This window comes from Phocoena phocoena, chromosome 16, assembly GCF_963924675.1.
Source record: "Phocoena phocoena chromosome 16, mPhoPho1.1, whole genome shotgun sequence".
NCBI classification, from domain to species: Eukaryota; Metazoa; Chordata; class Mammalia; order Artiodactyla; family Phocoenidae; genus Phocoena; species Phocoena phocoena.
In genome coordinates, this window is record NC_089234.1 from 64,193,129 (window position 1) to 64,207,485 (window position 14,357).

At 40.5% G+C, this 14,357-nt stretch overlaps 1 protein-coding gene across 1 annotated transcript in view; it reads left to right on the forward strand.

Annotated features, from left to right (window-relative positions):
* DNAJC12 (DnaJ heat shock protein family (Hsp40) member C12) overlaps positions 1-7,043 on the forward strand; it is a 30,249-nt gene extending 23,206 nt beyond the window's left edge. The window contains exons 4-5 of the mRNA XM_065894847.1: positions 1,307-1,511; positions 6,949-7,043. Coding sequence (XP_065750919.1) covers positions 1,307-1,511; positions 6,949-7,043 — 300 coding nt within the window. The remainder of the gene's footprint in view (positions 1-1,306; positions 1,512-6,948) is intronic.
* The last annotated feature ends 7,314 nt before the right edge of the window (positions 7,044-14,357 follow it).

The window sequence follows — 14,357 nt, forward strand, 5'->3', positions numbered from 1 at the left end:
AAAACTATAATAAAACAACACTTTTGTTAAAAAAAATCAAAATAGTACAATAGGATATGTAATAAAAAGTGAGTCCATCCTTATTCCAGACTCCAGTTCTACTCCCCTCTCTCAGAAAGCCACCATTGCAGTTTCTTGTGTTTCCTTCCGGAAACCTTCCATACAGTATACACATACACATTCATATTATTATTAAAAAATGGAAAGATATTTAGAAAGTTCTCATTATTTTGATGATAACTGGACTTTAAGTGAATCCACTTAAAATTAGGACAAATATTTCACAGTAAATATTGATTGACTTTCTGCTTTGTGCCATGAGTTCTCTTAAAGAGAAGATGTATAACCCAGAATTCTAATATTTGCCAACTCTTCATTGATCATGGCTGGATGGAAGGTCACAATAGTAGAGTGGGGATAGTAGTTACAACAGTAGTTAGGTTTAATCTCTGGCATGGCTCAAGGTACACAGCCCAATTGTCTGTTTCTTGAGAGTAAAATACACAGAAAACTTACCATTTTAACCATTTTAAAGTGTACATTTCAGTGGCATTAAGTACCTTCCCAATGTTGTTTACCCATCATCACTATCTAGTTCCAGAACTTTTTCACCACCCCAAAAGGAAACCCTGTACCTGTTAGCAATCACTCCCTATTCCCCTCTCTCCAGCTTCTGGTAATCACTAATCTGCTTTCCATCTGTATGGATTTGTCTATTCTGGAATTATACAATATGTGCATTTTATTTCTGGCTTCTCTTACTAAAGCATAATGTTTTCAAGGTTTATCCACTTTGTAGTACTTTCCTCCTTTTTTATGGCCAAATAATATTCCATTGTATGAATATGCCACATTTTTGTTTATTCATTCACAAATTGATGGACATTTGGACTGTTTCCACCTTTTGGCTCTTGTGACTAGTGCTGCTATGAACACTTGTGTTTAAGTTTTTCTTTGAACACTTGTTTTCAATTCTTTTGTGTCTAGGAATTGAATTGCTGGGTCATATGGTAATTTTATGCCTAATTTTCTAAGAAAACCTCTCATTCTTTGAATCTCTCTGATGCTGGTCCCTTTGCTTTCTACCAGGATATGGATTTCTCCTTATATCATTAGTTTTCCAAATCAGTGAGGATTAATTGATTAACATCTGAATTAATTGATTAATATCTGGCTAATAGTCAAGTCTAACATTTTGTTAATCAGCACTATAATAGTAGGTTAGGTGTTACCACATATTGAACTTCAAATATAGAAACTATATAATATTGATTTTATATTATACATCTGCTTTCAATTAATGTAGTCAATGCACTGGGCTGCCAGAGGTAAAAAAGATCTGATGTTGGAAGAATCTGACCAGACTCATACTGATAAAATTGAAAATGAGGAACGGAATGAGCAAAAAGAGATAAAGAATGAGGAGTTCGGTCCAACCACAGACAAAATGGAGCAAAAAGAATCCAAATCCATGGAGAAGTCATTCTCCTCACAAAATCCAGATTCTCCAGGTAAGTCATGTCATGTAGCTTTGCAGAACAGAGAAGGTGTGAAATTAAAAGGCTCGTTTTATATTGTATTTATTCTCAACCTTTCCAGCTACATAGTAGTGCCAAATATAAGGGTTGGTTTAGCACCTTAAAAGATACTTACCTAGCATTGACACAGAAACTAGAAGATATATTCCTTAATACATTCCTTGCAAGGGAAAACTTGAGACATTTCTGGGATCGTCATCTGCTTTACTAAAACAGTACTAGCTAACACGTGTTGGGAATTTACTATGTGTAGTTCTTTACATACATTACTTTACATCTATTATCTTGTTTAATATTAATTTTACATATATTAATTTATTTAATCCTCATTACAAGTTTGTGAAGTTGGTACCAATATTATAAATTTATTTATTTGTTTTTATTTTTGGCCGTGTTGGGTCTTCGCTGCTGTGCGCGGGCCCTCTCCAGTTGTGGCCAGTGGTGACCACTCTTCGTTGTGGTGAGCGGGCCCCTCACTGCGGTGGCCTCTCTTGTTGTGGAGCACGGGCTCCAGGCATGCAGGCCTCAGCAGGTTCTGGAGCGCAGGCTCAGTAGCCATAGCGCACGGGCCCAGTTGCTCCATGGCATGTGGGATTTTCCCAGGCCAGGGATCAAACCCATGTCCCCTGCATTGGCAGGCAGACTCCCAACCACTGCACCAGCAGGGAAGCCCAGGTTGGTACCAATATTATTCTCATTGTATAGATGAAAAAACTGAAGCCTAGAGAGGTTGAATAATTTTCTCAAGGTTATCCAGCTTGTATGTGGCAGGGAAGGGGTCTGAACTGAGGCAGTTTGGTTGCAGAATCTGCATTCTAAGGCATTGCACTATCCTGAGAAGATACCTTACCTGTAAGTAGATTTATAGACATCTGACCCATGTATATATCCACTGAAGCAGGGAATTACAGAGGTTAAACTCTCGGCTCCCCAGCTATACTACCTGGGTTCATATCCTAGCTCTACCATTTATTATCTGTATTACCTGGTAAAAGTTACTTAACTTCTCTACACTTCAGTTTTCTCATCTACAAAATAGAGATCAGAATGGTACCTTCTCATAAAGTTACCAAGAGGATTAAATGAGACGATCCATGCAAAATGCTTAGCACAGTGATTTGCCTACAGCAGGCCCTGGATAACTGTTAGCTATTGTTATCATTTCTTTGTCTATCTGGCCATCTCACTGTATTTATCTTGTACAGGTGTGTTATGTACACACACGTTAACTGTCCTCCAAATTCTTGATTCTCATGGTTGTGATACAACACCCCACTAGAATTTAGCCTTTAAGTAAAAGGTTCCTGAATGTTCTCGAACACTTCTTACAAAAAAGAAGATAATTCGATAGTTTGTGGTGAACTATTGTCTTTCTAGAGACACTCACTTCAAAACTCTCTTTGGGGAGAACTTTTACATGCTCACTACTTGTTGGGAATAAAGATTCTTAGAGCTTCATTCAGGTGCCTCTGCTGGTTACCCAAGAGATCCTTTCATAGAGCCTGCAGTTGACTGCATCAGCCGCATAACTGGCAGTGGTTATAATATAACAAACCAATCAAAGCAGAAGCTCGAATGTCCCAAAAACAGTGTTTTAGGCAAACATACACATACAAACACCCACCCACAGGCATTCACAGGCAAACACGTGAATGTTTCTCCATTTAGCCTTGGAATGTTCAGATGTGGGCTTCCGGAACCCTTGGGGCCTCCCTGTGACTATATGTTTCAGATTCAGGCCTATTCTGAGTTCACCAGAGTTGAGGGGGTTGATCACATCAGATTCTCACACTGAGGCCCCACTTAAATCCCTTTCATAAGATTCTATAAAATTTTCTCTTTCTTTTCAAAAAAAGTTATTTAGATATTTAAAAACCCCAAAGTAATATGAGCTTATCATTAAAAATTCAAAGAATCACATATAGATAACAATTTAGTGTCTACCCTAGTCTCATCCTTCTCTGCTTCTACTTCCTGAAGTAACCAATGCAGATGCCCAGGTGTGTCTCCTTCCATAGCCTTTGTTTGTCTATGCTAACAAAGGCATGTATAAGCATACGTTCGTTTGTGAGGGCTTTACAAATAAAGAATGGGGTTATACTGTGCACATTCCTCTCTGTTATACAGTAGCTAAGAGCACAGACTCTGGAACCAGAGCCTAGCTTTTCCCACTGATGAGTTGTGTGACCTTGGGCAAGTGAGATAACCTCTCTGTATTTGCATTTTCTTATCTCTATATATTGGTTAAAATGTTTGTGTCTACCTCTACCTTGTAAAGTCTTTTTTTTTTTGGCTGGGCTGGATCTTTGTTGCTGTGCGTGGGCTTTCTCTAGTTGCGGTGCGCGGGCTTCTCATTGCGGTGGCTTCTCTTGTTGCAGAGCACGGCCTCTAGGCATGCTGGCTTCAGTAGTTGTGGTGTGCGGGCTTCAGTAGTTGTGGCTCATGGGCTCTAGAGCGCAGGCTCAGTAGTTGTGGCGCACGGGATTAGTTGCTTGGCGGCATGTGGGGTCTTCCTGGACCAGGGATCGAACCCATGTGCCCTGCATTGGCAGGCGGATTCTTAACCACTGCGCCACCAGGGAAGCCTTTTTTTTTTTTTTTTTTGTAAGGTCTTTTTGAGAAGTAAATAACGTATGTAAAATATTTAGACCTGGTACATGGCCATTGCTTTTTTTTTTTTTGCGGTATGCAGGCCTTTCACTGTTGTGGCCTCTCCCGTTGTGGAGCACAGGCTCCAGACGTGCAGGCTCAGCAGCCATGGCTCACGGGCCCAGCCTCTCCGTGGCACGTGGGATCTTCCCAGATCGGGGCACGAACCCGTGTCCCCTGCATCGGCAGGCAGACTCTCAACCACTGTGGCACCAGGGAAGCCAGGCCATTGCTTTTTTAATGTTAGCTTTTATTACTATGGGACTCCTCCTTAGACCCTTATATTTAGAATGAACTCATTAGAATGAACAGCTGATAAATATTCCACAGTGTAGATATATTGTAATTTACTCAGAACAAATTGTGATGCCAGTTTTGATACCCTCACATTGTGAAATGTATTCTCTTACTGTGGCTGAGGAATGAAGCAGAGGGGGTGAGAGGAGGGAGGATCACTGTTTTGAAAGCTGTTGTTGGAGAATAAGAATTACGCAATTTTGCTGAGAGCTGCATTTACCAGTATTTTCTTAATGTTGTTTAAGAGATTATTGGCTGTTTTGAGTAGTGCCTTAAAGTTGGGGTTTCATATGTCAAAGCACAGTTGCCTGATTATTTATAATTTCATTTGACTGCAGTGTAAATTTTTATAACATCAGCATTTAAGAAATATTATTCATGTCAGCTTTACCAAGCCCTGAGTGGCTTCCCACATAACTTTTCAGCATTTTTGTTAATTTACTCAAGCAGTGCTTGATATTTACTTTGAAGTTTGCCTTTTGATGCCTCTTCTGTGATTAGCTTCTATTAAATAGTCCCCATGATTTTCTGATTCATTGCAACCAGGAAAATAATGAGAACGGCATCTGAAAACCCATGTGCGAGACAATCTTACTTTTACTTTCTTTTCATTTAAATATGCAATAAATGTGCCTTCTGATGAATATAATTCTAGAATCAAACATCCTGGAGTAAAAAAAAAAACAAATGTAGCAGATGCTGTTGATGTGCTAACATATCCTCTGGGCATTGCCAACCCTACGGCTCCCACCAGAGTGCTTTCTCTGGCAGTGGGTCCGGCTTGGCAGCAGTGAGCGGGCAGTTAAGTACCAGGGAGTAAACACGCTGTGGGTGTAGCCATCAGATGATAATGAATGGGAGTGGGAGGCTAAATTCCCCAGCGCCTTCAAGTGGAATAACTCAACTGGAATAACTCTCAGGGGTCTTTACAAACTTGGTTCCTTTCCCTACCAGGGTCTCCTGGGATCAACTCCCCAAGTTAGCCACTTGAATTCAAGTTCTTGTCTGGGGTCTACTTCTAGGGGGACCCAAACTCGAAAACATCTTTTCAAACTACAGAAATAACATGTATTTAGTGTAGAAATGTGAGAAAATATGGTCAAGCAAAAGGAAGAAAATACAATAACTTGTAGTCTTACCACTTAGGGAAATATGTATTATTGTTATTTTGGTATATTTTAAGATATGTTAGTGTACCTAAAATGAAAAGGATATTACTGTACATATTTTGTGTGTGTGTTTCAATTACAGGTTGTCAGAAACAATTTCCTTTTTGCTTTTTCCCCAAATGGCAATTCTTTAGATTTTTTTCTCCAATAGTTCTAAAGAAAGTGCAGATCCTATTTTCCTGGGATAATCACTGTCAACTATTCTGTGTATATTTTTCCTACCACATATGTAGATAATATTTCAAATATTGATGGAGGCATATTTAATATATTATTTTGTAACCTGCTTTTTCATTAGCAATATTATAAAAGTAAAAAATGATACAAGGCATACTTGTTCATCGCAGAAAAATAAGAAAATACAGATAAACAAAAAAAGAGTATAAAAAATGAAAATCATATCTATTCCAACTCTTCAGGAATAGTTACTGTTAACATTTAGGGGTAACTACTTAGAGACTTAAAAAATTTTTATATAAATACCCATGTAAATATGAATTTATGAATGAGATCATGCTGTCTAAACTGTTTCGTAACTACCAGTTACTTAGCAATATGTTACGAACATTTTTCTATGATGATAAATATTAAAACATTTTTAATGACTGTATCAAAGCCTTTTAACCAATTTTCTATTACTGAAGATTTAGACTCTTTCTTTACATTTACAAATGGTATCATAATAAACATCCTTAGAGTTAAGCCCTTGAGCACATCATGATTATTTCATTAGGATAAATTTCTAGAAGTAGAATTATTGGCTTAAAGGTTTATACATTTCAATGAGTTTGATAAATATTGCCAAATTGCCTGCTAGAAGTTTTGCCAGTTTACACTTCCTCCAGTAGAGAATGAAAATGACCTTTTCTCTAATTTTCCACAAAGTTGTTTATTAGAATTAAAAAAAAAATCTTACTACTGTGGAATAAATTATTTGTATTTCCAGGGATCCTTTCCATTGACCTTCTACTTTTGACAGCTGTTTGAAAGTAGTTTCTAATTTGCTTGCAGATAAATTGTCAAAATTCCCACCACTGGAAGTATCTATAAATATCTTTTTATTAATAAGCATTTAAACACGTAAGGCCCTCTCATCCATATAAACCAATTCCTGTTCATAAGGATTCAATAGTCTGCTTATCCATTTCTGTAAGATATTAATAATTCACACCAAAGACTTACCCTTACATTTCACTTATTGCAATGAAATCTAATCAACAAGCTGTTTTACTATTATAAATAAGCTTGACTTTTCCTACCTCTGATTTTAAAATATTCTCTTCTCTCTTCTATAGGTTTTTCAGATGTGAACTTTTGGCACCTTCGTTTCCGCTGGTCTGGGGATGCTCCTTCAGAACTCCTGAGGAAATTCAGAAACTATGAAATATGAAATGTCCTTGCTCCACAGGGGGGAGAGGGGGAGGGAGAGAGAGGGGGAGGGAGAGAGAGAGGGAGGGAGGGAGGGAGAGAGACAAAGAGAGAGAGAGAGAGAGAGAGAGAGAGATCATTCCCTGCGCTGCCAACATACAGCCTTTGTTCAAATCTTAAAAATGTCATGTTTGTGAATTGCTGAGTACCAATTAATTCCTCCATCCTTGATCCTGTTCTCTCAATATGTTTTCTAAACAAGAAAAATTTCAGCCTAGCTTCTTTCAATATTTGAGTAAATTACAGCTCTTAGATCCAGAGTAGATTGTATTATGTGCGTTTTCCTGTTAATGTTATTTATAGAAATCCATTAAAAATCGATCTCTGTATTTAAATATTTCATTGATATACCATGATCTTTATGAGTGCTAGATGTACAAGAAATGTTTTCTGACTCTGGATTTAAAATGAAATGTGAAATTACTTGTCTAAACTCCATTGAATGAAATAAATAATTTTCCCAAACTTCATAATGAATTTATAATTCAACTGTATTTTGAAAATAATTTGAATAAGTATTTCTACTTCAATCTTAATAATTATAAATTTAAGAGGTTATTATTCATTTGAGAAAATGTTTTTACAAGATTTCTTTTATTATATAGCAGGTGATAAACTTATAAACTATGTTCTAACTATGAAAATGGGCCTGTTACGTAACACATCCATTTTAGGTTGGAATTACTAGGTTTGCCATGTGTAGTCTATGGTTATTTTTTGTTTGGAAACAAGTGAATGAAAAATTAAGAAGAAAGATGATTTTAGACCAGGGGTTCCTTGGTCAAAACAGAGTTTTCACTGGTCTATAGCAAAATGAAAAAAATACAAATATAGGAAGTTTTTTTAAAAAATAAATCTATTTATTTATTTATTTATTGGCTGCGTTGGGTCTTCGCTGCTGTGCGTGGGCTTTCTCTAGTTGTGGTGAGCGTGGGCTACTCTGTCGTGGTGCGTGGGCTTCTCATTGTGGTGGCTTCTTTTGTTGCAGTGCACGGGCTTTAGGAGTGCAGGCATCAGTAGTTGTGGCGTATGGGTTTAGTTGCTCCACGGCATGTGGGATCTTCCCGAACCAGGGCTCGAACTCGTGTCCCCTGCACTGGCAGGCGGATTCTCAACCACTGCGCCACCAGGGAAGTCCCAGGAAGTTTCTTTAAAAAGCAAAATTATTCAAAAATTATGTCCTTCCTACCTTTGTGGTTTAAAATGTGTTTTTTTAAAAAAATTATTTATTTTTGGCTGTGTTGGGTCTTTGTTGCTGTGCGCGGGCTTTCTTTAGTTGCAGTGAGCGGTGGCTACACTTTGTTGTGGTGCACAGGCTTCTCATTGCGGTGGCCTCTCTTGTTGCGGAGCACGGGCTCTAGGCACGTGGGCTTCAGTAGTTGTGGCTTGTGGGCTCAGTAGTTGTGGCTCATGGGCTCTAGAGCATAGGCTCAGTAGTTGTGGCACATGGGCTTAGTTGCTCCGCGGCATGTGGGATCTTCCCGGACCAGGGCTCGAACTCGTGTCCCCTGCAGTGGCAGTCAGATTCTTAACCTCTGCACCACCAGGGAAGTCCCTTTTTTTAAAAAAAAAAAACTATTTATTTATTTTTGGCTTTGTCAGGTCTTCATTGCTGCGTGCGGGCTTTCTCTAGTTGCAGCAAGCAGGGGCTACTCTTCAACGCAGTGCATGTGCTTCTCATTGCAGTGGTTTCTCTTGTTGCAGAGCACACGCTCTAGGTGCGCGGGCTTCAGTAGTTGTGGCACGTGGGCTCAGTAGTTGTGGCTCACGGGCTCTAGAGCACAGGCTCAGTAGTTGTGGCGCACGAGCTTAGTTGCCCCGCGGCATGTGGGATCTTCCTGGACCAGGGCTCAAACCTGTGTTCCCTGCACTGGCAGGCAGATTCTTAACCACTTCGCCACCAGGGAAGTCCCCCAAAATGTGCTTCCTTTTATGAAATAGTATCATAGTAGATTGTAGTGGTTTGTTGGGCTGCCATAGCAAAATACCACAGACTGGGTGCCTTAAACAATATTTCTCATGGTTCTGGAGGCTAGAAGTCCAAGATCAAGGTGTGTGCATATTTGGTTTCTTTTGAGGCCTCTCTCCTTGCTTTGCAGATGGCCACTTTTTCCTCACAAAGTCCTTTCTTCTTATAAGGACATCAGTCACATTGGATTAGGCCCCCACCCTAAAAGCCTCCTTTAACTTCATCTCTTTAAAGACCTTATCTCCAAATAAGGTTACATTCTGAGGTACTGGGAGTTGGGACTTCAATAAATGAATTTTGGGGGAACACAATTCAGTCCATAAAATAGATGAAAACTTTTTTTTTAATAAATACAACCCTGTATTGGTTCCCTTAATATTATTATTATTATTATTATTTTGCGGTATGCGGGCCTCTCACTGTTGTGGCCTCTCCCGTTGAGGAGCACAGGCTCCAGACACGCAGGCTCAGCGGCCATGGCTCACGGGCCAAGGCGCTCTGCGGCATGTGGGATCTTCCCGGACCGGGGCATGAACCCGTGTCCCCTGCATCGGCAGGCGGACTCTCAACCACTGCACCACCAGGGAAGCCCCCCTTAATATTATTTGAAGTTCTGCTGTTTTGTCAAATCCAAAAGTCAGGGCCAGACATTTAGAGAATTTTTCTACCACCATTTTACTACTTCAGTAAAATGGGATTTGTTACTATATCTGCAAATTTTATTTCAAAGATAGAAAGTAAATGCAAAAGAGATAGCACATTAAATGAATAAAATGAGCTTTAGGACTACAGTTGCCTGTCATAATGCCTGCCTGACCCAAGTGGGCACTCAAATAAATACCAGATTGAATAAGTGAATTTTTCAATCTAAGAATCAAGGTTTTAATTTTTTTCTCTTTTTTTCCCCAGTCTGTCTGATTTACAGCACTGATGACTTCTAATGACTTGTCAAGGGGAAAAACACTCCCACTCCCATGATCTGCTCTGCTTTTGTCGCAGACATATTTCCCAATTGTTGACAAGACTGAGCGCTCGCTCTTGTTTACTTTCCTCTCCCATGATGTTTGAAGCCTCCACATAAGAAATAAGAAATAGTGTCACTTGAATAGGGGTTTCTGATGGGTCAGGCTTGCGCTAAGCACTTTATTTACGTGATCCCGTCTAACTTAGTAGACCTTTCATTCTTAAATGCTCTCCTGAACTCAGTTTAAAAAGGGAGGGGGGGCTTCCCTGGTGGCGCAGTGGTTGGGCGTCCGCCTGCCGATGCAGGGGACACGGGTTCGTGCCCCGGTCTGGGAGGATCCCACGTGCCGCGGAGCGGCTGGGCCCGTGAGCATGGCCGCTGAGCCTGCGCGTCCGGAGCCTGTGCTCCGCAACGGGAGAGGCCGCAACAGTGAGAGGCACGCGTACCGGAAAAAAAAAAAAAAAAAAAGGGAGGGCACTGTGCTTTGATAATAGTGTTTCTCTTTGAATGAAAAGTGAGAAGAAAACTGGACAACTTTTCCTCAGTAATTTGTTTGAATGCCCCAGTGTGTCCAGCACAACCACAATTGTATGTATGTGTAATAGCACATTTTCAAAGCCATTTATTTTTGGATTACGGCTTGACTTCATGGCATAGCAAACTGATTATGAAAAGATAATTTTATATAAAGGTGATTAAACTCTTGAGTCAGCTTTAAATGGTAAAGATAATTAGTTTCTCTCATATTTGATGTTGAGTGAGTGAATGAATGAAGCATATATTTCTTGAGAACATTATTATGTGATATATATCATACCAGTGTTTGTGTAGGATATAAAAAATGCTTAAGTCAAGTTTATGCTCTCAAGTAGTTGATAATTTAGTGAAATAAGACAGGTATCTGAATATCTTATAGTTTAAAAGGAGCACTTTAAAAAAAAAAAAGGAGCACTTTGCATTAGTTTAAGTATGTAATGTGCTTAGAACATGCTGGGCACATAGTAAGCACTATGTGTACTAGTTACTATTCTTATGTGTTAAACCTTGTGATAATCAATTAACAGAATTGTGGCCTCCCTCCCTCCTCAATCCCTTTCCTCCAGTTCTCCATCTCAGAGGCACTGTTTCTTGCCTATCCTTCCATAGATATCCTGTGCTTTACACACAGGAAACACAGAAACATGTGTTTCTGTTCTTTTCTTTACCCAAATGGGAACAGTACCCTGCTGCGCATCGCCCATTTATTCAGTTACTATGTACTGGAGATTTTTCCATTTTTAATATGGAAGTGCTACCTTGTTCTTTTTATCTGCTACATGGCTTTCCATTGTGTGGATGAACCATAATTTACTTAATTTGTCTTCTATTGAAGCCTTTCCAGGTTATTTACAGGCATTTTTTTTTCAAACACAAATAGCAATGTAGTGAATAGCTTTACACACAGTATTCTTATATATGAAGTATACCTGTAAGATAAATACCTCTTACTGGAATGAATCAAAGAGCATGTATGTACATTTAGAATTTGATTACCATATTCTTAAGCAAACAACAGATGCAATTTGGCAAGTTTCAGAGATCTTAGGGCCATTGGATTGGAAAACCCAGAAAACAGTGTGCGTTCATTGGGATTCTTGTCTTTAGTCTTTTTCACTCTAGGATAGACTCTGTTGAGTGGCTCAGTTTGAAGCACTATGCTTATGGAAAAATTTACCCAGCTGGCCCCCCACTGCCGTCTTCCCAGGGAGTGCCCAAGATATAAAGCAATAATAAAATCAGAGTATACTTTTCTTCTGGTACCTTCCACAGAGACAGGACGAGACCAGGGTGTTTTTTCAGTGTTATGGCTTCTTGTCTTCTGGGTGTCCCGAAATGTTGAAACACAATTCTAAAACATTTTTTGCTCTTTTAAGTTAAGGGCAACTCAGTAGAGCAACTCTGGAAAACCCAGGCAGAATTCACAATTTCCTATGATCCCAAACAGTTTCCAGTCTCCCATGGACATATACCAGCCTGTCAAAAACATGTCCTTTGATGAGCAAATTAGAAATGCAAAAAAGACTTTGCAGATATTTCTTGTAAAGAGAGGGCTGCATCAGGGGAAGATAAGGTTGTTTTCCCGCTTGTGAATTTTCATATCCTTTCCGTGCCCAGATCTGATGGTGGTTACAAGATCAATCACAGCGGCAAGTGTCAATGACTAATGCAGTTATTGAGAGGGGTCTTTAATTTCCTGGAGGCAAACACCATCACCTACCACGTCCACATCACAGACGAGAAGATGCCAGGGCTACTGCGCAGTCAGTGATGGAAGAAATTACAAAACTGATGCAATTACTGAGAAAATGATGAAATGTCTCACAAAGAAAGGCTTCAATTTCCTTCAATTTCAGGTTTTGTGATATGCATCAGTGTGGCTGTATCTCTAGTATTATTCTCAGCTCCCTGTGTGGTCTTACCCTCATGGTGGGAGAACATTTTGTAACAGGAAGATCATCCTCACCCTTTCTCCTCCCACCCTGGCTCTTTCATTTCTTCCAGTGTTTTTTGCTATGATGATTTCTTTTATTAATTAGCAGCCAAGAGTAAATGTTTTCACAGTGGAATCTAGGTTAGGTTTATGGAGAACTAGATCTTTTTCTGTTTTTTTTTTTTTTTTCAGTTCTAACTGATGGTGGGATTTAGGGCAAATCACTTGAATTCTCTGATTCACTTTCTTGTACCTGTGGCTGAAATTAAGAATCTTCTCTTCATAGAACATAGGCTCTTGGCTCAGGACCAGGTCCAGAGCTGGCCTGTTTAGGGCCTTGGGTGGGAGCCAGGAGAGCATGGAAACTGATAAGGAGTATGTAGTCCAGAAGTAGAAGTCAAGGGTTAGTGACGACAGAGAAGGCAGAGAAAGCAGACGTGTATTTTCCCATCATTCTTTCTAATAACTCTTCTTTTCTTACTGTTCTTTTAAGTAAAAGGGCTGAGATAGAAAACGAGAGATTACAATTAAGTATGTATACCTAGGGCTTCCCTGGTGGCGCAGTGGTTGAGAGTCCGCCTGCCGATGCAGGGGACACGGGTTCGTGCCCTGGTCCGGGAAGATCCCACATGCCGCGGAGCGGCTGGGCCCGTGAGCCATGGCCGCTGAGCCTGCGCATCCGGAGCCTGTGCTCTGCAACGGGAGAGGCCACAACAGTGAGAGGCCCGTGTACCGTTAAAAAAAAAAAAAAAAAAAAAAAGTATATATACCTAGATGCACAGCCTTAAACACCTCAATTATCTTTTTTACATTCAGCTGAGTTCGATATCATTCTTGATAGCATCCCGCCTCTGAAGACAATGGTGATTTGTTTTCGGAGTATAGTACAATATTTAAATACTTTCCAGCTTGTTAGACTATCAGGGGAGGCTCTAAAACAGGGATAATAAATAACAACAACAACAACAACTCCTACCTTTACCAGTTTCCAAAGCATTTTCTCATGTATCTTGTTGTCCAAAGCATTTTCTCATGTATCTTGTTGTCACAACTAACTCCATTTTCTTGAGGAATTTGTACCTTTTGCTACATCCTAAAACCCACAATAGAATGGAAAACAGACTTTAAAATTTAATTAAGAAAAAACACTTTTTTAAAACCAGTGTTCTCAATCTTGGAATCTACCTGGGGAACATGAAACCCCTGATACCTGGGTCCCAAACCCAGAGGTTCTGATTTAATTGGTCTCTGTGTCAATCCCAAGGGCGTTGGGTTTTCACAGCTCCAGGTAACACTAAAGTGCCATGTGGTGGAGGACCACGTGGCTTAAACAAATAGGTTATACGTGAAACGGTTAACGTCTTGATGTCTCTACCTGTATGTAGGAGGCCAGAGCTCTCCCTTCCTGCCACCAGTTATTTCTGGGGCTCCCCACGGCCCCAGAAGAACCTCATTTGGGCTCCCAAACAGGTTTATGAGTGGCAGCCACCGCCTTGCCTTCGCCAGGGTTCTCTCTGGCTCTCATCTCCAGCCCACGAGGCCGCTTGGAGCGCCCCCTGCTGCCGCTGACGGGCGCTGAGCGTCTGTCGGCGGGAAGAAAGGCCTCCTCCGGGTCCTGTTTCCGAGGCTGGTTCTCACGGTTTTCAACAGTTCCCCAGCGGCTAGGACTCGCCCCCTAACCTAGTGGTCAAAGATCCTGACTTCCCGGCTTGACTGGGAGCACCGACCTACCTCTCTCCTCCCGTCCACCTACTCTCTCACTTTGGCCTCACCCCAACGCCTTTCTTCTGCCAACTGGGGGCGGGTTGGAGGGGCGGGGCGGCGGAGGAACACCTGGACTGTTGACGCACAGGATTCTGGGGGTTGAGTGTGT